The sequence below is a fragment of the Hypomesus transpacificus genome, chromosome 13, assembly GCF_021917145.1.
Source record: "Hypomesus transpacificus isolate Combined female chromosome 13, fHypTra1, whole genome shotgun sequence".
Taxonomy (NCBI): Eukaryota; Metazoa; Chordata; class Actinopteri; order Osmeriformes; family Osmeridae; genus Hypomesus; species Hypomesus transpacificus.
In genome coordinates this window covers 13,321,245-13,345,560 of record NC_061072.1, presented here as the reverse complement: position 1 = coordinate 13,345,560, position 24,316 = coordinate 13,321,245, and the positions used below count along the sequence as shown (strand labels likewise).

At 45.3% G+C, this 24,316-nt stretch overlaps 3 protein-coding genes and 1 long non-coding RNA gene across 7 annotated transcripts; 3 read left to right on the top strand and 1 right to left on the bottom strand.

Annotated features, from left to right (window-relative positions):
* Positions 1 to 1,766: 1,766 nt before the first annotated feature.
* Positions 1,767 to 13,815, bottom strand: bhlha15 (basic helix-loop-helix family, member a15). 4 transcript variants are annotated; one of them, XM_047032482.1, is made up of 2 exons: positions 13,664 to 13,815; positions 1,767 to 2,360 (listed from the first exon to the last, which is right to left on the bottom strand). In XM_047032482.1, exon 2 carries the CDS (start codon positions 2,316 to 2,318, stop codon positions 1,767 to 1,769), a length of 552 nt encoding a protein of 183 aa, XP_046888438.1. In that variant the 5' UTR covers positions 2,319 to 2,360; positions 13,664 to 13,815. The 4 variants fall into 4 exon arrangements, 3 of the variants coding, with proteins under 3 accessions (XP_046888438.1, XP_046888437.1, XP_046888439.1); XM_047032481.1 differs by lacking the exon at positions 13,664 to 13,815 and adding an exon at positions 3,281 to 3,603; XM_047032483.1 differs by lacking the exon at positions 13,664 to 13,815 and adding an exon at positions 3,113 to 3,253.
* Positions 13,816 to 15,710: 1,895 nt separating this feature from the next.
* On the top strand, positions 15,711 to 17,071 carry LOC124475622 (parvalbumin, thymic-like). Its single transcript, XM_047032382.1, has 4 exons — positions 15,711 to 15,835; positions 16,080 to 16,212; positions 16,436 to 16,545; positions 16,744 to 17,071. The coding sequence occupies exons 1-4, from the start codon at positions 15,775 to 15,777 to the stop codon at positions 16,770 to 16,772; spliced, it is 333 nt and encodes a 110-aa protein (XP_046888338.1). The 5' UTR covers positions 15,711 to 15,774; the 3' UTR covers positions 16,773 to 17,071.
* Positions 17,072 to 18,009: 938 nt separating this feature from the next.
* Positions 18,010 to 20,771, top strand: LOC124475562 (parvalbumin beta 3-like). The gene is made up of 5 exons (XM_047032284.1): positions 18,010 to 18,092; positions 18,784 to 18,855; positions 19,169 to 19,301; positions 20,015 to 20,124; positions 20,484 to 20,771. The coding sequence occupies exons 2-5, from the start codon at positions 18,795 to 18,797 to the stop codon at positions 20,507 to 20,509; spliced, it is 330 nt and encodes a 109-aa protein (XP_046888240.1). The 5' UTR covers positions 18,010 to 18,092; positions 18,784 to 18,794; the 3' UTR covers positions 20,510 to 20,771.
* Positions 20,772 to 23,176: 2,405 nt separating this feature from the next.
* On the top strand, positions 23,177 to 24,086 carry LOC124475746. Its single transcript, XR_006956965.1, has 2 exons — positions 23,177 to 23,400; positions 24,021 to 24,086. It is a non-coding gene; the product is annotated as an uncharacterized LOC124475746 (long non-coding RNA).
* The last annotated feature ends 230 nt before the right edge of the window (positions 24,087 to 24,316 follow it).

Here is a 24,316-nt window from a genome sequence, read left to right as displayed (position 1 = left end):
GTGAGGCAAAGCATGAAATGCTGTAGGTACCATGCCATGTGGTTGGTTTTGCAACAATGAAATGAATCTATTACTTTCCCAGGGAAATTCCCAGTTACTTTTACTAATCTTTTTTGCATGTTCTGTCTCTTCCGTGGTGGTTATAGTGTCGTACCTGAAGAGACAGAAGCACAGAAAGGACGTTTTAGATGTTTAGAAGGGAATTCTTGTTTTGTTATGGTTGTGTACATTAGTATTATGTGTTTCCATTGTGCTATCTTAAGAATGGGTACTGTCTGTGTATATTGCAATGGGTGAACCAATCAACACATGCTTTTCATTTCAACCACTTAGAGACTGCCACACAAAATCCTTTGACATAGCGTGCCTCTGGGCATTAAGTGTATGACTGCTGATGAATGACTTGAAAGAGGCATTAACCTACTGAACACTCACACGTGTGCTTAATACTGAATCATTTGTCAAATTTCCATATGGGGCTCCTAATGTGTCAGAGATGGCACTTTATGATGATGTCATTAGTCACTTGGACCGTAGCAGTGAGTGAGGTGATCAAGCAGAGACATGTTTGTCGTACTACTGAATATGGCTCCATTCAAAGCTAACATTGTGCGTGTACTGTGTGTGTCTGTAAATAGAGTGTAAAACTTCAAGCTAAATAGCATTCCATTATTTTAATAATCGTAATGTAAACTAGAGAGATACATCAAATAACTGGCACTGTACTGTACTGTGTCAACCAGCTCCATCTATTAAGGATACTTACCCCAATGTGCATGGTCAACCTCATATCAATACATGTGATTATTGATTATTGACTTGTCTTGACCTGTTTATTGATTGGTTCTCAATTCTTTTTATTATTTTGGTCTGAATTCACACTTTATTCACACATAAAAACTAATTTGGTACCATTAATGTCACCATCATCATCACTTCTTACAGTAAGGCCATGTCATATGACTCCATTTTGTGTTACCTTATAACTATCGTGACTGCCATTCGGGGTTTGATTGTACTGACTAGGCAAACTATTTTTTGCGTAGTTTACTTTAACAAATCTTCATGATCAGTGATCATCAGTTTCATCATAAGTGTCCAAAGATCCAACTGACACCAGGTGATGTGTTCAGATGAACTCCTGTCTCAACACCCCTCCTTAGACTTCTCCCAGAGTCAAAAACATGTTTTGTGATCTCTGGCGAAACATTTGAATAGTTTTTTTGTGACAGTTGAAGAATAGTTTAGTCTCCCTGCAGTTAATGACAGTTGCAACAGGAGGCTTGTACCTCAGGGTACAGAAAAGAAGACACGTGAAGTTTTAAGAGGGAAGACAAGACTACACCTGTCTCAACTACAACATGCAAAAAGAGAAATGGGAATGAAAGAAAAAATGTCACAACAACGATTTGTGTCTACGTTTCTACCTTATGCGGAATCATGCAGTTCTACAGCTCCATCCTGCTACGCTTTCGTTCTACTGTGTGCTTGAAGTTCACTGTTAATTCTAGGAACCTCAGTGAACATTCTAGATCATTCTAGAGTCTTTAGGTCAGCCTGTTTCTTTTGGGCTGCGAATGTGCTGTGAGTGTCGTAGAGTGTCGTAGACTGTCGTAGAGAGTGTGGTTCAGTTTACATAATAGTTCAGGCCAGACAAGTATAGCCTATGTACTGTGGGCTAGTTTGTCAATCCAGTAGCAGGCAGCTACTGTTAGTCTGTAGAATGTATAGCCTGTAAAGTCAGCAATCTAATTAGGGCCAAGCTGTTAACTGCCCTGGTTGAACGTGTGGATTTGTGTGAGGTACTCGCTCAGGCTGTCCTCCCCCTCCTCCTCCAGGTGTTTCTGGTAGCGCTGAAGCAGTCTGGTGGCGCTTGCCTCCGACGGGGTCTCTCCACTGGGCAGGCGGCCCCCAGACATCCCCAGGATGATGGTGGTCAGGGCCTGGATGTAGTTTTGGGCCAGCGTGAGAGTCTCAATCTTGGACAGCTTCTTGTCCATCTTGACATGTGGGATGGCCTCGCGCAGGGCCTGGAAGGCGTTGTTGAGTTTGTGCATGCGCTGGCGCTCCCGCTCGTTGCTTTCCAGGCGACGGACGTTGCCTTCTTTCTTGCTGGCGTGTTGCCGGCGGTGTCGGTGGGAGGCCATGCTTGTGCCTCCTCCGCCTCGCTCACGGTCTCCGCTCCTCAGGGACCCCCTCCAGGAGCCCCGGACTGAGGCCTCCGAGTCCTCCTGCTCACTGGAGCCCGGCTCGGTCTCTGGTTCTGGGCCGTTCCAGGATTTTCTGGAAGACTTGTTGAGCTTCCCTTTGGACTTCATCCTTCTCTCCTCTTCTTCCTCCTCCTCACAGCCTGAACAGCTCTGCACGAAAGGGAAGCAGCAACCAGTCAGAATAGTGAGACCAGCAGAATAAGCTCTGTATCTAATCACCCGTGTGTGTGTGTGTGTGTGTGTGTGTGTGTGTGTGCGTGTGCGTGCGTGCGCACGTGTGCGTGTGTGTGAATACACCATGATGTTGGGCCTGTAATCTAACCCTCTCTTATCCAGCAGGTTGAGATAAACAGTCAAGGTTATTTCCTAAGACAGGTACTGACCAGGAGACTTTTTGGACTAGCACATTTCTTCCCCCTAGTAATAGGCTACAGCACACATCCTTCAGCCCAGAGTTAAGTGATTCTTGTGATTCTTTCAAATTCTGGCTACAACTGTGGGTGGCTAAGCTAGCGGTGTGCTGCAGCCTATGTGAGCAGCTACAACTCTTATTTAGATATCTGGCCTTTCACTTTCATTTGATGTTCCCTGAATTACTGATGTATCCTGTACTGTTTTTGAACTTGTCGTCATAAAAACAAAATATGTTGTCTAAATGTAGCCTACCCTTTGTGTTTTCTTGTTGTACTTAATATCATCATTAGTATCATATTTTAATTTCAAATACTTGTGTGATTCAGTAAAGGTGCACTTCATAAAGCCCAGCTAGATAGCACATTATTTGGAATATTGTTAATGATTGTCTAATACATTGGAGCAATCGAAACACAAAAAAATATCACATTTAGCCTGCAAGGATAGACGAAAATCAATAGTGACAATGAACTAACTTGTCAACGTACCCTTTAAAGTGAATGTCAAATTCACGTTCCTTATGCGAGCTCAAACATTTCACTTGATGCAAAATGTATGAAATCCTTAAAAAGTTAGTTCGGCGGCAGAGGGAAAAAAATTGCAGTTGTCTTTCAGGAGCGCAACTGGGATGAAAGATAACTTAACATGTGAGGTACCTGTTTCTGTCGAAAGTACACGTAGCATTGGTTCAGCCAATCAGAGAACGATCCGTTCCTGCGTAAGTCCGTGCCGTGTTGGTCAGTCAAAATGTCACGAACAGAAAAGCCGTTGAGAGCGCTCATGCGACACAGATAACTTTTTTTTCCCTTCATACCGTCTCATCCCATAATGGTAGGTATGGAAGGCCACGTGAAACACATGTGTATCTTACTGTGTGTCCACATATCTTACAGATGTTTTAATCTCAGGGGCGATTCTAGGATCAGACCTAGGGTGCTCAGCCCCCAATGAGAATGTGACATGAATACAGTGCCTTGCAAAAGTGTTAAACCCCCTTGCTGATAAATCCCTAATTTCACTGGATAACAATTAATACATTGATGTATTATTATGCAAAATATTGAATGAATGAAAAAACAAAAGATGTCCCTTTCTTCATGAACTACCAGCATCAAATCATAATAAACAATAATCGTTTTAATTTTTTATCATTATTATTTTTAGGGGTGCTGAGATTAAATTTAGGGGTGCTTGATCACCACTGATGTACACCAAGACAATGTCACATCCTTTTTCAAATGAACATTGGCCATAACTTCTCCGGTCATTCCTGATCAACAGGTTTGCATATAGCTGGACGTGGTTTATCTATTCTTCAAACTATAAATGACTTCAGTGTTTTTAAGACACGTTGTCCAATTATGTATCTCAATTCCAATATAGGGATTGTATGTTGGCTTAATGTGCTTGAGTGAAGTATACAATATATGTAAAACTGACAAACGTTTCTTTTTAGAATGTGAGTACATATGTCCCTCTTCATGACAGCAAGGAAAAGCAAGACAACCATTCAGACCACTGAGAGGGGGCTTGTGAGTTCATGTAACAACACAAATACATAACATGGGAGAATAACATAGCATACACAGGTGTGCAGCTCCCAGCAGCACCACATCCCCTCAACACACACTGACCACACACACACACACTGCCCAGTTAGGCTGTCCTTGAATGGATTTGTGTGTGTGTGTGTGTGTCCGTTTTTCTGTGCGTTCTAAATCTCTCTCTCCTGCGTCTCACCTTCCCCCCCTTATCCTCACTTCATCTCTACCCCACCCCCACCCCCTCTCTCATGAAGACCATGTCAAAGACATTTGTGATGTCATGAGCAACAGGTGCCTCACAGCCGTTAGAGAGGAATAAATCTGCAATAAACCATGACTCGCGTGAAATCACAATTAGAGGGACAGAGAGAGGGAGGGGGTTGAGGGAGGGGAAGAGGAGAGGAAAAGGGGGAGAAAAAGAAGGTAAAGTAAGATAGAGAGAGAGAGAAACAGACGAAGACTGGGGGGAAACATACAGAGCGGGAGAAAGAAGGAGGGGGGCAGGTGAGTCGGTTTTTCCATGACTTTCAACCTCTGTCTGATTTAGGGACACACTGAACCATGGTGACAGTGAAGGTGGACGTCTGGTCTGTCTGACAATACATGACACAGCAGGAAAGCAAAAGGTGAAGGAGTGCTCACACACACACCCACACACACAAACTCTGTGACAGTGCCCTCATTAAACCATCTCCAAAAGTCTGTCCTGCTAAGAGATCTCCATAACGTTCCACCCAGAATCCCTCCTCTGCGGAGCTTCTTCCACAGCACACAACACTGGCACTGTGGCTGATCAAGTGTCATGTCCATCTACTGTCTGAGTTTTTGGGTGGGAGTTGACATGTTTGTTTACTGCCATTACAGCTGTAATCTGAGATCTGGGTGTCTGTGTGTGTGTTTGTCTGTATGTGTTGTGTGTGTGTGTGCCTGATCCAATCCCCTTCAACAACAGGAAGTCTAGAAAGAGACGACTCAGCTGTTCTCAGTTAGGATGGCGATGTGGCCATGTTCCGCTGGTTAGAGTATGGATCTGTTATTCTCTCATGGACGCTCTCGGCCCAGCCTGAATAAATATTGGTGTCGTCCTTGCGGGGAAAGACGCAATGGGAGAGTTTTTCCGCTCAGTGGTTTCCAGGCAACCGCTGAACGAGTGACTCAGGAGAGGGAACAGGGGCGCTGAGTCACTGAGAGCTGTGACGTTGAAAGAGGGTGCATGAGGAAGACACACACACACACACACACATGCAGGCACAATCACGCAGCACAGTCTACATACACACATGAGCACATTCATACACACGTACTACAGTGGTATCTGGACACAAACACAAAAGCACCCGTAAACACACACAGACAAACACACACAGGAGCTCTAATCTACCCTTTGTGAGCTAGATTAACACCTTGCTGTGTGACAGGTGGAAGAGCCACAGGGGTCCCACCCTACACACACCACAGAGACCCCTCCCAACAGCACATCAACAAACAGATACCCTTTGTTCATATTGTAACCTCATTTTGTGGGTGTTATTGAACATTTAACTGCTCTAGCTCCACCCGTGTGGGGTGGCAGCCCTGTGGATTTAACCTAAACCAAACACACAGGAATGTCAGGTTATCACGCTCTCATTACCTCGTTTATGATGTGACACCTTGCCATCTTGGTCTATCTTTATCAACAGTACATCAAGTCTCTCTGGTGTTCAAGGGGTTATAATCCTCCACCTTCAAATGGAGAGAGAGAGATGGAGGAAACAAGGTGGGGAAATGAGGGTGAGAGAGGGTGACAGAGAGATGAGTGTGAGGTGAGTGCTGTTAGGTCTAGATATACCACAGTCAGTCCCATTAGCAGGATGGTCTAGTGGAGCAGAGCAGAGATGGATCACACAACTACGCTGAAATAACTCAGATATAATATGTCTCTCAGAGAGAAACAAAAAAAAACAACCAGACTGTCCTCAGACTCCAAAAGATCTCCTGTCCCCTTCTGAGGAACAGCACATGGGCCTCATTCTGTGCCTGTCCAGATGCCCTGTAGGCACAAGCACGGCTTAAAGAATACTGCTTTAGAATCTGCTACCCTCTAGAGGTTCTGTAAGGCATCGTCGTCTGAGTTAATGGTAGGTAGAGGAGACTTGGTATCCTGTCTTGTCTTTTTTGTCTGGTCTAACGCCCTGAGAATATTGTCTCTGAGGGACTGACATCTATGGGCACAGTATCACAACCCTATGTCCATTTTTATTTCAATGTATTTTTTATTGATTTGATCAGAAGTCCAAGAGACTTGGTCATGAGAAGAGATGTGATAACCTTTTGATTGAAAATGCCACAACTCAAAAACGCAACTCTTCGTAGCAGGGTTCTGAGAGTCAACATTCCTGTTTGCTGGAGGAATGAAGAGTGAAGCGTTGCTGTCTTTGTCCTCCCCCTGGCAACAAAATCACTGATGCTGGAGTTCTGTTTGACACACTCAGACAGCACCAGGATGTTGTTCCCAGGGACGAACACACACACACACTCGTCCCTCACCTCCGCTTCTCTCTGCCGTCCCAAGAAGGGAGGAGACGGTGGAATGGTGAGAGAGGAGTGGAGGAACAGAGAGAGACATGGACAGATGGTGGTTCGTTCACATGGAGAGAGGTGCTTGCCTTTCGCCTTTGCCCCACTGTACACTTCATTAACACGGAAAGAAGTGTATGTACTCTCTCCTTCCCTCCTTCTATACCTGTCTCCTTCCCTCTTTCTAATACCTCTCTCCTTCCCTCCTTCTATACCTCTCTCCTTCCCTCCTTCTATACCTCTCTGTTTCCCTCCTTCCCTTCCTGGCAGGCTGTATCCCAGGCTTCTTAGGGCTCATACTGTCAGCTCAGCCAAGACGCATAGTTTCTCTTGGTAGATTGCTGAGATAGCAGACTTATTTTCCACTGGGCTAGGCAGTATCAGGCATATCATATCAGTCATGGACCGAGACCCCTTCTCACTTGGACAGAAAGAGTTGAGGCAGTTACTTTTGATCGTGCACTAAATCTAGGATCTATGTGGAACTGTGTGTCCTATTTGAAGGCTGGTCATGTGAAGTCACTTGTGCGACTTCTGCCGTCTACAAAGCTGACTGAGGTCCCCTCTCGGCGGTCTGGGTTGGGACAGTGAGCTGTTTGACAGGAGCCATGTTGGAAATGTTGGCCTTCTTCACTTGGGTTTCAGGTGTAGGATTAGCTGTAACATTCCGCAATTTACTGTTGTTTTTCTAACTAGGGCAAAGCACAGAAGATCCCCTTCTCCACTGCCCCACATGCTATTAATACCCCAGAGTAATGACAGCTTAGTCTGCTTCTTCTCCCACTCCCTTTTCTACAAGCCGACCAGCCAGACAGACAGCTAGACAACCAACCAACCAACCACCCAGACAACTAGACAGCCAAAGCGACAGACGGATAGCTAGCTAGCATAATCCAGCCACACACCCATGCAGCACTCCTCCACCCAGCGACTCAGGAAGCCAACCAGCCCACAGTCATCCAGATACTCAGCCAGCCAGCCAGCCAGCCAACCAGCCACCCAACCAGTGAATGCCTCTCCTCCTGTCTTTAACCTTAACAGCTTGTTGGTGGATGTCCAAACAGGACACATCCCACAATGCCCCTGCTTCCTTCTCAGGACACTTGTCCATGTGAAGAAACAGGGGGGGTGGTCAGAAAGAGCCAATGGCAGGCTGGTGGAGTCAATGCCCTACCATGAGATGGGGGAGGGTAGGTGTGGGGGAGAGATATGGCGTGATGTGGAGGTCTTCCTTCCATCTAACTGGGTCGGGCCTCACCGACCAACCAATTGAGTTGTAACACACGCAGAGTCTAAAACACGCATCACTATCCTTTTACACTGCAGGCGCAGAATCTTCAGATCCAAGCAGCAGACGACAAGTGACACCAAACTATCTGTGAGGGGAGGGTAATTGGACCCGAGCAGGCTTATTCTCAGCATGCACAACACAGAGACGCCCAGCCTGGCTCAGTCAACCCACCCCAGCCTGGCCTGGTCACCAGAGAACTGCACCCTGGGTAGGGAGGGAACGTAAGGACTCCGGTCAGGTCGTGGGTGTCTGCAGGCTTTATTTGGACACGGCAGGCAGAGGAAGGAAAGTGGCTTGGGGGGAGAGGCAGGGGGAAGGCCAGGTCCTCAGCGAGGCTATGAGGGCCTGAGAGGAAACTGAGCCTGACAAAGCAACACACACAGAGGTAAATATGTCACAGTTGTGTACATATTTGTACAGGCTAGCATGGCTCTGGACAGCTGTCAGAAACTACGTCCTCTACTGTCTCTCGCTGTCATCTAGAACGCTCTCTCATATTTTAAACACCACTGACATCTTTTCACTCTATCCTCTTTATTATTTTACGACATTCAAGTACTTGTCCTAACATGACATAGTAGCTCAAATTAATCATTCTGTATTATACTGTCAATTAATAATGTTATATTTTGTGGCTTGTGGAAGACAAGACCGCTCTCTTGGCAGAAAATTGTTGTGCCTTCAACGTTGGCTGACAGAGTCCCTTGATATGATGACATGTAACTGTGATCCGAGTGGCACAGTTGGTCATATATTTATGAGGCTCTGTTGACAGCAGCACACCTGCCCTTCCCCTATCCAGACCAGGTCAGCTGAAGTAGCAAGAACTGCAGCCAATGTGTGTGTGTGTGTGTGTGTGAAATAAATTGAGAGAGAGAGAGAGAGAGAGAGAGAGAGAGAGAGAGAGAGAGAGAGAGAGAGAGAGAGAGAGAGAGAGAGAGAGAGAGAGAGGAGGGAGAGACAGGGAGGGAAAGTTAGACAGGAGGGGGGAGAGAGAGACACAGGTAGGGGGTGGGGAGACAGGGAGAGGCTAGAACAAATATTGAGGCCAGCTGAGGAGAGTTTTCATGTATTTGCTGCCCTAGCAGGATCATGCTTTAAGGGGTGTGAGGGTCAGACTGTCACATTCTTCTCTTGGTTATAGAATTCATTTTACCATTCAGCCGAGTATTCTTAGAAACAATAAGTAAGAGAACCCTGTATACGTCTCCACGTAGAGAACTTCAGAGGAATCAAAGTTCACAATAGATATTTCTGGCTCAAGCTGTGTGTGTATATGTGTGCATGCATGTGTGAAAGTGTATGTGTGTGTACATTCCACACTTTTATTTCTGACGTGCACACATAAACAACTGGAACAGTCAGAATGTCTGCCGTAACACAAATCTAAATATGATGTTACAGTCAAGGACTAAGGGCCTGTTGTCCCCTCTGTTCTATATGAGGTCACCTTTGAGATGGTGGTGGCTGAGGAGGGGGGAGGGAGGCTGAGAAGGTGGGGGGGTGGGGACTGCTACTGGAGGGAAGATGGCTGCCAGGAAGATGGCTGCCGCGGGGGCTCCCCTCCTTTTATTCTCCTTTCTTGGGAGAGTACAGATGGACAGAACACATCACAGACAACTTTAGAAAACAAGACTCGATTTGTGTGTGAGCATTCATGTACATTCTGCCACAAACAGTTGGTGTGGTCCTTATATAAACTGTAGATGAAAGAAGACACCTCTTTTCCAACCCAATGAACTGGACGGTGTAATTGTACTGTTCTACCAGCAGAGTGCAGTAGACAGACCACTCTTTCATAACTCCCCCCCACCCCACCCCCACCACCCTCCCTTCCTGAGAGCCCAGCGACTGCTGGCTGCCATTCTTTAATTGGAGTGTGGAAGTAGTCCTTATATGGGCATGGATGTCTCATAGAATATGCCCTATGCTGTGTCACAGCAAATTCAAAATATCAAGAGCCATGTCAGTGTAGCTGTATCTCTGCTGCCAGAGCAAGATTGAACAGGAGCCCCCACACACATTTACACATTCACACACGCACACACACACACACACACACACACACACACACACACACATGCACATATAACCCAACTGAATCACACACTTACACAAGCACTGTTTTCTCCATACCTGGCTGTGGAGAAGTTGATAGTAGTTAGTTTGTGTAGCTAAATAACTGGTATACTACAATGTTTATTAAATGATCAGTGCCTGTGAAGCTCTGGTACTAAATGCTGCAGAGGTCAACAGTACTTATGAAGATAGGTTCTGGTGAGTTATAATAAACCTTGGGTCAGTGGTGACTGAGCCATATAAAGCAAGGCTAGGAGTGTACGAATGTGTATGCACACACTTACCTCACCACAGCCTGTAATCAAACCTGAGAACAAACTGATATTTCAGCAATAACGCAAAGCTGGCTCTGAGCTGCTACATACACAAGTACTGAAAAATGTGCTGGCTAAGCAGGCCAGTGCAATGCCAGAGCAACGTAGGGAAAGTGTTGAAAAGTTAGACTGTGACCCCTGACACACGGAAAACACACACGTGTTCCCTCACACATGTATTCACACACACACCCCCGCACACAGACACACGCACACGTGCACACACACTTTATCACACTGTCTTGGAGGCTCTCGCAGACAGCTGCTGAGATGCTGGACTGGTGTTGCAGTGTTAACAGTACAGTTGAGTCTGACCTCACGTTGAGAAAGCTCTCACTCACAGCAATGACCAGCCACATCAGTCCCCCTGGACCAGGGAGTCGAGATCATGTCCACAGTCGACTGGATCAAACACAATCGTACAGTTAAGTAGCAAATTGAACTTTTGATCCGTTTTGTGGAACGCCCCCCGAGTCTGTAGCTAGAAACTTTAAAAGGTCAGAGCGTTCCAGCAATACGGTGTGGTACAGCAATTTGAATGGTTCTACCTGGAACCCCCAAAAAGGGTCCTTGTGGTTTTGTTTCAGAAGGTTCTTCCCTGGGGAAAGCAGATGAACTGCTAAGGATGAACAGTTAGGAGCTGGTTTAGATGGGAGTCTAGCACTGCTGTATGTCTGAGTCTTTCCACCAAGCCCATCAATCTCAGACTGACCCCCCCCCCCTCCTCCTCAGGCCCCCCCTTCACCTTTCCCTCCTCCAAGGGGCCTAGGGGAGTCCCTCACCCAGACCCCACTTTACCCCATGTCACCCCCCAAACCTCAGCCACCCCAGCCCCATCTCATCTTCCTTCCCTCCATGGAGGCTGTCACTCACGTCCTCAGCCAGCTGGCGTTCAGGGACACGGATCAGGTTGCACAGGGCGACGATATTTCAGTACAAAAAACCCAGTGAGTCAGGGTAACTAATGGCAACGGCTCAAACAGATGGCAACACAGATCGGCCTGAGAAAGAGAGAGAGCAGGAAGGAAACGGCAGAGCAGGATCAACTGAACACCTACAGACAGTTGTACCTTTGCACTATATTCTAAAGTTCACATTTCTTAATTTAGTAATACTTCATTAATGTACTATGAACAATAAAAAATTGCAACATCCCATAGATATTACACTGCTCCTAGGATCCCTACACTTTAGCTCTCCTCTCCCTCTCTCTCTCTAACGATTTATCAAATCTCAGCATACATTGCCTAGTTTCATAAGGACACACTGTGGTCTAAGGTTCAGAGGAATCTGGCCAGATGGTTACGTAGATCTCGTAGGATGGAGATATTTGAGTACATCATGTGATAAACCAGAAAAGGCCTTTACAGTCTTTACAACCCAGCACATAGACAGAATGGTTGAGAAGCTGAGAGGCAGATAAACGGCAGATTAAACATGAGTTAGGCAGTCCAACTTGGTAGGAAGGGGAGCGATGAAGAGAAACAAATGGGGGGGGGGAAAGAGAGAGAAAGAGAGAGAGAACTCATCCAAACACCTGTTGATGACAGGCAGGGAGGGAGAGAGGTGGAGGAAGGAGAGAGAGAAAGATGAGAGAGAGAGTGGTGAAGTGGAGGAGGGAAACCCAACACACAATGGCTTAACAACCGCCTCCAGAGACCACATTACGTAACAGGTGTGGCCCATGAGATCATTATACTAGCCATGTGGGATTCCCTTTGCACACGCTGCATTTGTGTGTGCTTATTTACTTTCAGACTTGTATCTCTTCTGGCAGCTACAAAAGTGTTTGTGTGTGCAGCGTAGGCTGTAGAGAGGATATTGTGTTTAAGTCACTGCTATACCAATAATAGTAAATTAGTCTGTAATAGGAAACATGTGCGGCAACAAAGATAAAACTGTTTTTGTTTGGGTCCATTGGATTTATGACAGCTGGGTCAGGGTGATTCCAAGGCTTCACACATGGACATATGCTGGGCTCAAAAACACAAGCATGCGCATGTACAAACACACACACCATACTTTCCTATGTACTTAAACATGAGTTATTGATGCCAAAATGGAGGCGCCAAATAACACTATTGGTGGGTGGGGAGAAGTAGAGGAAGGGAGGAGAGGGGGGGAGAGAAGAGAAGAGAGGAAAGGGTGAAGGAGAGGAGAGGGGGAAAAGAAGAGAGGAAAGGAGAAGAGGGGACGGGAGGAGAGGAGAGGGGGAAGGAGAGGAGAGGGGTAGGAGAGAGGAGGGGGGAGGAGAAGGGAGGGGGAAGAGAGGAGAGGAGAGGAGAGGAAAGGAGAGGAAGGGATGGGAGGGGTGGGGAGGAGAGGAGGGGAGGACAGGAGGGGAGAGGAAGGCAGGATAAGGGAGGGGGGAAGAGAGGAGAGGGGCGAGGAGAGGGGCAAGGAGAGGGGCGAGGAGAGGGGCGGGGATAGGGGTGAGGAGAGGAGAGGGGCGAGGTGAACCTTGCCTGAATCTGAGAGGCCTATCGGTATGCTCCCATCGCAGCTGGTCTGATAGAAATAGACAGGAGGTGTAACTGAGCCCCAGAGAAAAGAGGAGCAATCACTTTTCTCCAGGATGGATGGACGCATGGGGGTTAGACCATCTCTCCCTCCCTCCCTCACACCCTCCCTCTCTTCCTCCCCCTTTCCTTCCCTGTCTCTCAGAGCCTCACAGTTATAGACACAACCATCTTGGCCAGGGAGAGGCTACAGTATATGTCAAGGGAGGATGGCACAGTGTTAAAATAGAGCCGAACTATCTGAGACGGCCTTGTTCTGATTAATCCAGCTATGCGGCCCATCGTCCTGCGGGTTACAAGGCAGATCACTCACAGGCTTAATGTGTTGTGGCAATCAGGAACATTGAGGTTGTAGAATGCAAGTATGAGAGGCAAGGTATGCCACGTGTCTCTATATTGAGCATTTATCCCAACAAGCTCTACAGCAGAGATCCCCCAATGAGAATCATTACAGAAGACATTTTCTCTGTTCAGACAAACAATTAATAAAACGATAAATCTGTGTCAAAAGGCTTTGAAGGAATAGAAGTGTGTGGCCACCTGCCCAAAACGTTAACAGACCATCATCATTCTCCTGGATCTGCAAGTTCTACGTCAGCACAGTGGCGTACCAGTTAGACGATCAAAACTCTGCAAAGGGTCCACATGGTTGGTGGACCTTGCTTGAGTGAACTTGCTAGATTTGTCAATCGTTGTAAGCAATCCTAAGAAGTCACGATCAGGTTGTACTCACCACTGTGATTCTCCATGGTAGGAGTCAGGCCTCTCCTGCTCCTTAGACCCAGTGACTGTCCTGGACTAACACCCCACTGGCCCTGTCTAGCTGTCTCTGTTTCTCCCTCTCTGTCTCGGCCTGTCTGCCTGTCTCTGCCTCCCTCTCTGTCTCGGCCTGTCTGCCTGTCTCTGCCTCTTTCTCTCTCGGTGGCTGTTTCCGACTCGGTGTCTTTGTCTTTGTCCATGTCACCCTCTCTCAGTCTCTCTCTTTCTCTGTTTTACTGACTCTGTCTTCCTCCGTCTGTGTCTGGTCGCGTTTGTGTGTCTCTCCCCCTGTGTGTGTGTGTGTCTCTCTCTCCCTGTGTGTGTGTGTGTCTCTCTCTCCCTGTGTGTGTGTGTGTGTGATCTACCTCGGTCTCCTCTCAGCCCTCTGCTCAGATCTGCACCTGATCAGGATATGACAATCGCAGAACACAATAACATCAGCCAGACCCAAAAAAAGACATCTCTTTACGTGGGCAAGTCTCTATATCCACTTCCCTTTGCTCTCTCTCCTTTTCCCCCCCGTCCCATCTCCCTCTTCCTCTCCCCCATTCTCCTCTCGTCCTTTACACAGGAAGTCTGTTCTGCTCTTCCTGCAAACAAGCGGGTAGGCATGGAAAGGGACAAGGTCGAGGGGGGTTGGTGGAGGGGTGGAGGGGGTCAGGTACGGTGGGAGAGAGGATGTTTTTGTCGCTCTGTGAGCCGGCCGGCCGTGGGGCTTGTGATCCATCCTGAGGAAACCAGCTGACGTCACCAGAGCTGAGCCCGACTCCGCACCCTGATCACAGGGCTGCACGTGCTCGCCGTTGGGCCAAGAGGGCTCCAGACAGAGGCCTGAGGGCAAATATCCACACGGCGCACTACTGGAAAAAGGTTTCTGTGTAACATGATGGCTTTGCATTCCACAACTGGTTCATATTGTAAGGAGGATGTTAAAACAACAGACACCTTTAGGGTGAATTCTGAATATAAAACGTGTTTGTCTAACCTTGAGCTCTTCATTTTACTTCATTTGACTTTTGCAAGCAACCATTTTCCACTCCCTGAAAAACACCTGTACATCTGTATGTGTGTGTATATGTGTGCATGTCTACATGCACAGTATGTACGAGTTTACATTGCAGGTAAAACAAATATAGAAGCATTTATAGAATAAACAGACACAGTCTGAAATAATTGAATCTAACTGAATGGAAATCAAGTTTGATTAAAATGAAACAGAACAAATCTGAGTGTGAGCATCATTTGGAACCTAAGTGTATTTAGCTGATGGTGACCCTTGGTCTGACCCCAGGAAAATGGGAAATGGTGGTCAAAGCCAAAGCTACAGGAGGAGTCCAAACATGCCAGAGGCCAAAGAATAACAGGATGCTCTAGGCTGGGGAGCTGGTGCCAGAACCTGTGTCACAGAAACACTGTACAATTGTGAGGAAGCAACCGGTCAGAGAGAGACAGGGAGAGAGGTGGAGAGAGAGTACGGGGGGGGGGGGGGGGGGGGGGGGGGGGGGGGAGGGGTTATGTGGGGAAGCCAGAAAAATTAGGGGGCGTGTGAAGAGAGGGGGGGAAAGAGAGAGCCAGCCAGGTTGTTCTGGCCAAACCAAATTTAACCTTTATCTGTTTACTTAAGCCCTGACCGCTGTTATGCTGCCTCCCCCCCCCCCCCCCCCCCCCCCCCCACACACACACATAAACACCCCCCCAATTTAATGGTCTCTTGACAACATCACAGTTTCAGTTAAACGGAATCCTGTGAAGACCATCGATACAGTAGAAACTTCCCCTTCAATATCACCTCTGTGATCTCAAACGGGACCTCAAATCTGAGAGGCGTCTGCTCTGACCCTTTTCACAGTCAGTCGGTAAGACAATGGCCTTGTGGTTCAGAGTGATCGAGCCCCACTCAGACATGGACAAAGCCCCTGTCAGTGAGGCAGCCATGTGGAGGCTGGAGTGGTTTGCAGCCAGCTGCAGGTGACAAGGGGAGTGCGCTGGTCTCTGGCACACCCAGAGATAAAGTCACTCTGCATCGTGTCTGCAGAGAAGCCAACAACATCCTGGTCTGCCACCTCCCCATCGTACTCGCTCCAAATGGCCATCACAGACTTTCTGGCTGTATCGGACATCACCTCAGCCATCAACGCTTGTAAAGGTGGGAATGGTCATGGTGTGTGTGTGTTTGTGGTTTTGAGGTTTCGGTGTCTAGAGGTTTTGAGGTTGTCCTGGATGATGGATGTTCTGATCGATGAAAGATTGATTTGTTTCCTGTCCGTTTTAGAGTGTTGAAACTCCTGTTAATCCAGAAAAGGGATCCTGAATCTGAGTGATTGCAGTTAGTGTACTGTGGATAGGAGAGTTTGGTTGGTGGTCTTCATGTGTTCTTCATTATCTTTCAGCCAATGACTCCTTCAGCCCCAAGACGTTCTTTGCGACAGTGGGTTTGTCCAAGAAGTCTCCTCCAGAGATCGAGAAAGTGTTTAAGGTCTTAGACCAAGACAAGAGTGGCTTCATTGAGCAGGATGAACTCCAGTTGAGTCCACACAAACAACACACACCTCCTTTATATCGAGCATTTAAGAACCAGCCATGTTATTGATAGTTATAGTTTATCTAACTTTATCTCATGGTGTTTAGTATAAGTGTAAATTCTCTTTAGTGAGCTTCATTCTGCTGGTCTGTGTAGCATGGTGTCACCGATTGATGTTTTCAGGGTTCCTCAGCTTGTTGTGTCTTGTGCTCTCTGGGTGGTTAGGCTCTTCCTGCAGAACTTCTCTAAGGCAGCGCGGCCCCTGACCGCGGCAGAGACCCGTGCGTTTCTCCTGGCCGCGGATATGGACGGAGACGGCAAGATCGGCTGGGAAGGTGCGCTACCAGGCAACCACAGCCTTAAGTCTGCATTTTGGAGTGAAGAGTCTTTGCCGTAGATCGCTGTCTGCATTCTCATGTGGCCGTAGCAGTTGTTGAGTGATTTCAGAATGACGATCAAATTACAGGGCTCGCGTGAGCTTGTCTCTTGACATCTGAACTGATTTAATTAGTTTGCTTGTTTGTCTGTTTCAGAATTCTCTGCCCTTGTGAAGGCTTCATGAAGGCCCTTGAGGAACATCCCTAATCCCATTCATGACGGAGTCTGTCTCAACGGTGTTTAGTTTGAGGATGTGTAGTACGATCCCTGTGAAGGCAATGCCACAGGGCTACGCCTAAGCCTTGTCCAACGTGGTGTGACTAGTTCTGATATTCTGAAAATCTAATACTGTAAACAAATATAAAATAAACAGTGGTTGGATTAACCCTTGCCATGGACTGCAGCTGTCTTTGCGTGATGGAAACATTTATAAATAAGTGTTTGTTTTCCGCTAAATATTAAACCACCTGTCTTGAAACTCCAGTCTGTAGATGTCTCCTAGTTGTGTCCTTGACTGACAGTGTAGAAGCATGTTCGTAAGGTGTTATGGGGCAGATGGGACCAGTAGAGAGAGAACAGGGCAGTCAGCAGAAGTCAATCTTCCTCTCAAGTGGCTCCAACAGCAGTATATCATCCTGGAAAAAAATACATTTTCCTCTCATGATGAGACATGAAGCAATGGCCGACATACAGGGCTGGGTGCTCTAGTTTAATTGCAGACTTTCAACTGTCAACTTACAGGGTTTAGGGTTTCATTAACAACTTCTTAAAATGTTATGTTTTAAAACGGGGTCAAAATGTCTGGGGAATTTCAAGTCACAGACTGCGTGTGTTGGTTGGGTAAGGGGGTGTTTTAAAAATCACCTCTGCAACAAGAATGTGTGTATATATATATGGGTTTATATGACCCCAATGCACTTTTAATTCACATCTGAATGAATTAATAGAGCATTTCTACTCCAATTACTTGGACACAAGCATTAACGTGTGGAGGAGTATATGTGGGAATTGACAGCAACCTTACCACGAGAGACACAGATAGAGACACAGTTGATTATCAATTGATGACACACATTATTAATTTATTAATGTAAATACGATGAAATGTTTTCTATACAACGTGTGTCCTCATCTAATTGTCTATGGAAGTCTCTGATTAATGGCCCTTAGGTCCCTAAGAGATATACATTACCTATAAGAAGGGTCATATTACTGAGAATATGCATTGCAGGCATTTTAACATGCAACCAATGAGTAGGGTAGTGAGGCACCCAAAAATGCCCCTCTTGCGTTTCACACAAGGACAGCTTCCGTGGTGGAGAGGATAAAAATAGCACTATTTGACCACTAGACAAATTTTTCTAAAAAACGAACCCTAAGCAGACGGTGTATGTTACACCTTGTAGGCTGAGGGTATAAAATGAGAGAGCAGAGAGACATTTGTTCATCCGGCCTTCAACTGAGATACACAGCAGCCTCCTCAAACCACTACGGTACACCCAAGGTGAGTTCACGTTCCCTCCATCCTCATCAACTGGACTGAGGCTATATCACACAGAGATTGTGCCGCACGCTTTGAAGTTTCTCAAAGCGAAGATTTTCTTTTCTTTTTTCACCACGGAGTACACTGAAAAACAAAATGAAGAAGGAAACTTACGTATGGATTGCATTTGGAGTTTAAAAGCAAAATGGAACTGCAAAGCGAGGCAAAGTGTAACGCCTAACGGACCTCAGCCCTACCAAGGAACATTGGAATCTAAGCAAGAGTTGAATGGCCGAGTATTTTCAAAACATCTGGGGATGCTTTGAACAATTGAATAGCATCAAGTTTTAGTATCACTGAATGAAACTAAATTCATCCTTAATGAAAGATGAGTTATTTAAAAGTGAAGTGTAGCCTAGAGCTGCAAAGTAGTAACTGCAGCGAGCAGGGTAAAGGGCGAATTGGAAGGGTCTCAGTTAGCAAGGCCGAGGCCTCCTCAGTATATCACCATGCAGACTGCCACCACATTACCAAAATCTATCATTGACGTTAAATTGTAACAAATGCTTGTTATGGGAAAAACGCATCGGTTCATGCAGACGAAAATGATTGTGGTGTAATGTTCAATGTTATGATTTCAATAGAATGTTAAATAGCTCCTCTTTCAAAATGTGAATCATGTTGAAAGGCAATGTTTCTCTCTTTCTCTCAGAACTAATCAAAATGGCATTCGCTGGAATTCTTAAGGACGCAGATGTCGCAGCAGCACTCAAGGATTGCGCAGGTGTGCTTCTGCTTCACCCTGGTCAAACACTGCAACACAACATCCCTACAAATGCACACTTGTTCATTTCAATGACAGGAGAAATCGAAAATGTATTGAAGGTCTAATGAGCACGAGGGATTGAAAGCATGTACCATCCTCCAACTTATCTTGTCAAGATGACGTAAAGCTTAGTCTTCACAACAACCTTACCGGAACATTTGAAGAAATCCTTTGTTATTATTACATTATGCAATACAAGGCCTCAAAAGAACAAAATGAGCTGAATCAGAGATGCTGAGGCTTGAAACGTAGTTTCTCTCCTCTGTCTCAGCTGCTGACTCCTTCAAGTACAAGGAGTTCTTCGCCAAGGTTGGCCTGTCCGCCAAGTCAGCTGAAGATGTGAAGAAGGCTTTCTTCGTCATTGACCAGGACAAGAGTGGCTTCATTGAGGAGGATGAGCTCAAGTAAGCCTCATACTTTACACTCTCAGAGAATACTTTATACTAGTCTCATAGCAAACTTTATTATCTCACTACATACCTTAGGGGCTTCTCATATAATGCTTAACTCTCTTTGAACCACCCTTACACTCTTAAAACATACTTAACACTCTTAAAGCATACGTCACATTCTCAAAACTTACTTAACATTTTCGAAACATACTTTACACCCTACGTGACTCTCAACAAGTAGACGCTCTTGGGTAAAGTGATGTACCATTCACAGAATCCATATTAACAGAACATTCTTTACTGTAGTCTCATGTTCTTTACATGTTCTTTACACTAACAAAAGAGACATCAAAATCTGTATATACTATGTAATTTGCTTGATGGATACTCCTCAGTAACATTACTTTAACTCACATATGACACTACTTTTTGGATGATCCATCCAAAACTTGAGAGAAGATTCATCTGTGTTACCCTCTAGACTAATGAAGGACAATTATGAACTATGTAAACTATAAATGTTTTTGACAGGAAAGTAAATGTATACTTTCTTTGAGAATATTTCTGAGTGAAATCAGAACTTGATCCAAATGGCCTATTACAAATAGAAACCCATAAATTAAGTCCAAGACAATACTTTGAGGTACTGACTTCTACTTTACTACCTTGGATATCTGCCTCTTCACTCCACCTCCTGACCTGACCTGTTCTCCAATGTGTTCCAGGCTGTTCCTGCAGGTGTTCGCTGCTGGAGCCAGAGCTTTGACAGATGCTGAGACCAAGGCTTTCCTCAAGGCCGGAGATGCTGATGGTGATGGCATGATCGGAGTGGATGGTAAGTGCCCGATCACAGCAAACACCTTCCAGTCTGCTGCCTTCCTACACAAGCAGGAGTCTGCATCAGCTTGGCCTACTAGCCTATTGAAGCCTGTCTACCTTGTTTTATATGAAGGACTGTAAATACAGGTTTTATATTTGACTTTTTGCACTTGTTTTTATTGTTGAATTGGTTCAGTCTAATATAAAAATATGGTTTAGGTACCATAAAATGTACCATGCATTTAGTGTGCCAGCCATTGAGAAACAAAGCAATAATTAAAACTCCACTCGATCAAATGTGAACATGATAATGGGTAAAAAGCTTTTTGATACCAAAATAGTGACATTCCCTTTCTCGTCCCTTCCTGCCCACAGAGTTCGCTGCCCTTGTGAAAGCATAAGCTCTCATCAGCCCTCTTGTCATGAAACCACCATTGTGCTGTTGAGGATGTCCTGGCCTTGCCTGCTGTATCTTTTTTATATTCATTTTATTTATGAATGTCGCCGCAGACTGTTTTGACTGATGTAACCCCTACACCCCCAAAGCGTGTTTACTATTCATGTTTTGTAAATACGTTTTATGTTCACATTCAGACAGTGTGCAATATCTTACCATCACCACCATTGCACTTTTTGAAAATGAAATAAATTCACATTTGGAAACACTTTTGTCTTGGTCTTAATAACCACACTTAACCACAGGAAGTAAAAAAGGAAATGTTAAATGACACAAAAGAAGTCAATACTACACACTGAGAAGACCATCTAATCCTAAGGGGATAGGAGTGAGCCAGGACTTGGAGCTGAGGCATGGGCAGGGGGAGGAGCAGGGGTTAGGGTATAGGAGTGAGCCAGGACTTGGAGCTGAGGCATGGGCAGGGGGAGGAGCAGGGGTTAGGGTATAGGAGTGAGCCAGGACTTGGAGCTGAGGCATGGGCAGGGGGAGGAGCAGGGGTTAGGGTATAGGAGTGGAGGTAGGGCCAGGAGGCCCAGCAGCAAGATTCAAGTTTCAGAGCTCCCCAGTTACAAGGGTCTTGTCAATGAGGCACATTTATAAACAACCTCCCCTGTCAGTGAGCTGGCCACAACCAGAGGCAGAGCGACATATAATATGGGTCACTTCTATTTTGAGGGGTGTGAGACTGAAGTGAAGAAATAAGATCAGTATGATCAATTACAGAACTTTATTGACCATACCTAATGTACATGAGAAGAGGTTTACACATTCATAACTGTCTCAGAGAGGGTAGTGAGAGGCCCTAAATCTAATTGGGAACCAGATGTCTTGTCTACCACATTGGTAATGTACACGCCATAAGTGGAATGTAATCAGCAATAGATATACTACCACTGCATCTTGTGGAAATCCTAACCTGGTCCACGGAGTCTCCTGAGTTTACAGACCTTACGTGACCACCTCTGGATGCAGTCTGGCTCTCCTAGCAACTCATGAAATATTTTGACCGAGACATATATTATGACTGTCCTGATGGAGGATATCATGTCACAAATACAACTGGTCCAACTTTAAGGCATTCAGTTTCCACTTCCTGTGTGCTGTGGGGATGACTCAGGTTCAGGAGGTCAAAGGGGGCGGGGTCAAATGAGGAGATTACGAAGTTGGGAGTAAGACACAAGATGAGTGGCATCTCCAGAGAGGCATGTGCCTCTGGACCAGGGCTGGCCATGTCTCAAAAGGTGGTGTTGCTTTCAACATCATCACACAGTCGGATATGTGTTGATGAAGTCAATAAGCACATGCATCAACAATGCATTCAATGTTCAGTATGCACTCAGGTGGTTTTAAGGCAGTTTATTACAAATGCAGATTACAAATGCCAACAGGTGCATCTCAACACTGCCCCCTGCTGCCCCTGTTCCATCTGCTGAGGTTCCCTGCAGACCTCCAGACAGACATGAGGACAAGGATTGTATTAGGGTCCTCATTAGCGGATGCAGTATATAAACTACATTTCGCAGAGTCCAAACAAAACATCAACAGACAAGACACTTACAGACAAATCAACCACATGAAATACAAATAAGAAAAGTAACCAACAATATTAATTCTCAAAAACTTTTTTTTATTATAGATATTCATATAGGCTTATCAACATACACTACATATTCGCAAGCACTGAATATGCATACACTGCCAATTCTACCAAAATATGAATACCCCAATACATATAATGTACAGCATTACATAACATAACCTGTTAACAAAACAGAAGCACCACTGACGACATGAAGGATAGAACAACAGGATGGGTTTAGTATTTGGATGTTTAAGTTCTGAAGGAGGAATTGCCTTTTCTGTTCCAGAACTTTCCTGACTTTCTACTAGTCTCCTCTCTGCCACAATGAGGGTAGGTTTGAATGAGTAAAAAACCAAGCTGTTCTCAAACAAACATAATGACAATGGTCTTTCAGATTAAAACAGTCTGACCAGTGACCAATCCAAAACACCCCCACCAGCACACATCTTGATGGCTGCATGGTTTGGTGGGACAGAACAAAACATATATGACCAAAAAACAAACAGATCTTATCTTGTGTTTAGTCTGCTCAGGATGGCAAGAATCACATATTCTTAGTTTATCAAAAGCAAGGCTAAAATTGTCCACACAAAGTTTGTCTAAATACATTAATTTGACAGTGATTTTGTAGTTTTTTCAATATTGCAAAACGTCAATCTATAGCAACAATCATAGTCAATTTATTTATGGGAATTAGGCTATGCATATCAATTTATTCAACATTTTACGCATGCAAAATACTTTTAACACTTGCCAAACTAAACCAACTTACTGTGAAATGAAGTAGCCTATCGTATTTATAATCACAAAATCAACCATTTCTGAAATCCGTGTTGCCTCTGCAAGAAAAAAACACAGACATTGTATTAAAAAAAAGAATGGAAATGTATAAATAGCCTATTAACGTGTGGGTGATTGAAGTTGTGAGTGGTCAGTTCACACGGTCCAAATCTATGGTGCCTAATTCATCCCATCTTGTAGACTATTATTAGCCCAATGGAATATTAAACACTTTTGCAAAGGCCCACACGTACCTTTTAAGCATCTTTATTTATGTACATATAAATAGAACAGGTCTGACTACTGGACACATTTTAACCAACTGCTTTGCATGCGGTGTCTGTTACATCTGCTTCAGATTTCGTGTGAGTGGACGTATAAAAGGTCGTGGGGCTTACGGACACAGCTTCACTGCAGTTGACAGAATCATCTTAGCGAATCCACTCGAGTCTTATCTTGGAGATATACCTGAGGTGAGTCATTTACAGCAGAGTCAAGCCTCTGACAGGCACTCTCCGAGTCTTTCCAGCGTTGCAATGGAAACAGAACAATGGGGAAAGCTTGTTCAAGGCCAGTTTCAGACTCAATGCTCTTTTCTTTGGACTAAGCATGGAATCATATGGGAGGAACTGAACCAAATTCATGACAACACAGGAGTTCCTGAATTATGCACTGGAAGTCTGGGCTTTTGAGAAGTGGACTACAATTTCTGATCATTTGTGTGAACATATACCAATTTGAGGCTGACTGAATGGAAGGACTCAGTGCATCCATGGCTGTCCGATTTAACAACTGTTATGATTAAGTTAACGCTATCCGGCATTATTGCTGTGATGTAATGGTTCACCTCAACACTCAGAAAGTGCAGGGCAAACATATCATGTTAGAATGAGTTATTAAAAGGCGGGACTCAGAGATCTCATGCATGGCTTTGAACTTTATGATAACCTGTGATAACTATGATAACACCATAATTAACTGGAAGTCTCTTTCTTGTTCTCACTCTCTTTCCCTCTTTTTTTCTACTCTCCCTTTTCTTTTCTCCCTTCTTTTCCTCTCTCTCTCTTTACTTCTCCCTGTTCCTCTCATACAGCAAACAATGGCATTCGCCGGTGTTCTGAATGAGGCTGACATCACTGCAGCCCTTGCGGCCTGCAAAGGTAACCAATTATAGATGTATATCTTCTCGCTTTTTTTTCTGTCTCTCTTTTGGTTTCTTCTAAATCTTTCTCTCCCTCTCCCTCTCCCTGTCCCTCTCCCTCGTTTCCTTGCCTTGTCTCCAACTTTGTCATTCCCAATCTCTGACCCTCTCTCTCCCTGCCTCTCAGTCTTCTTACTTGTCTTACTAAGAGATGGAAAGTGAATGGGAACTTCTCATAATCATTTCAT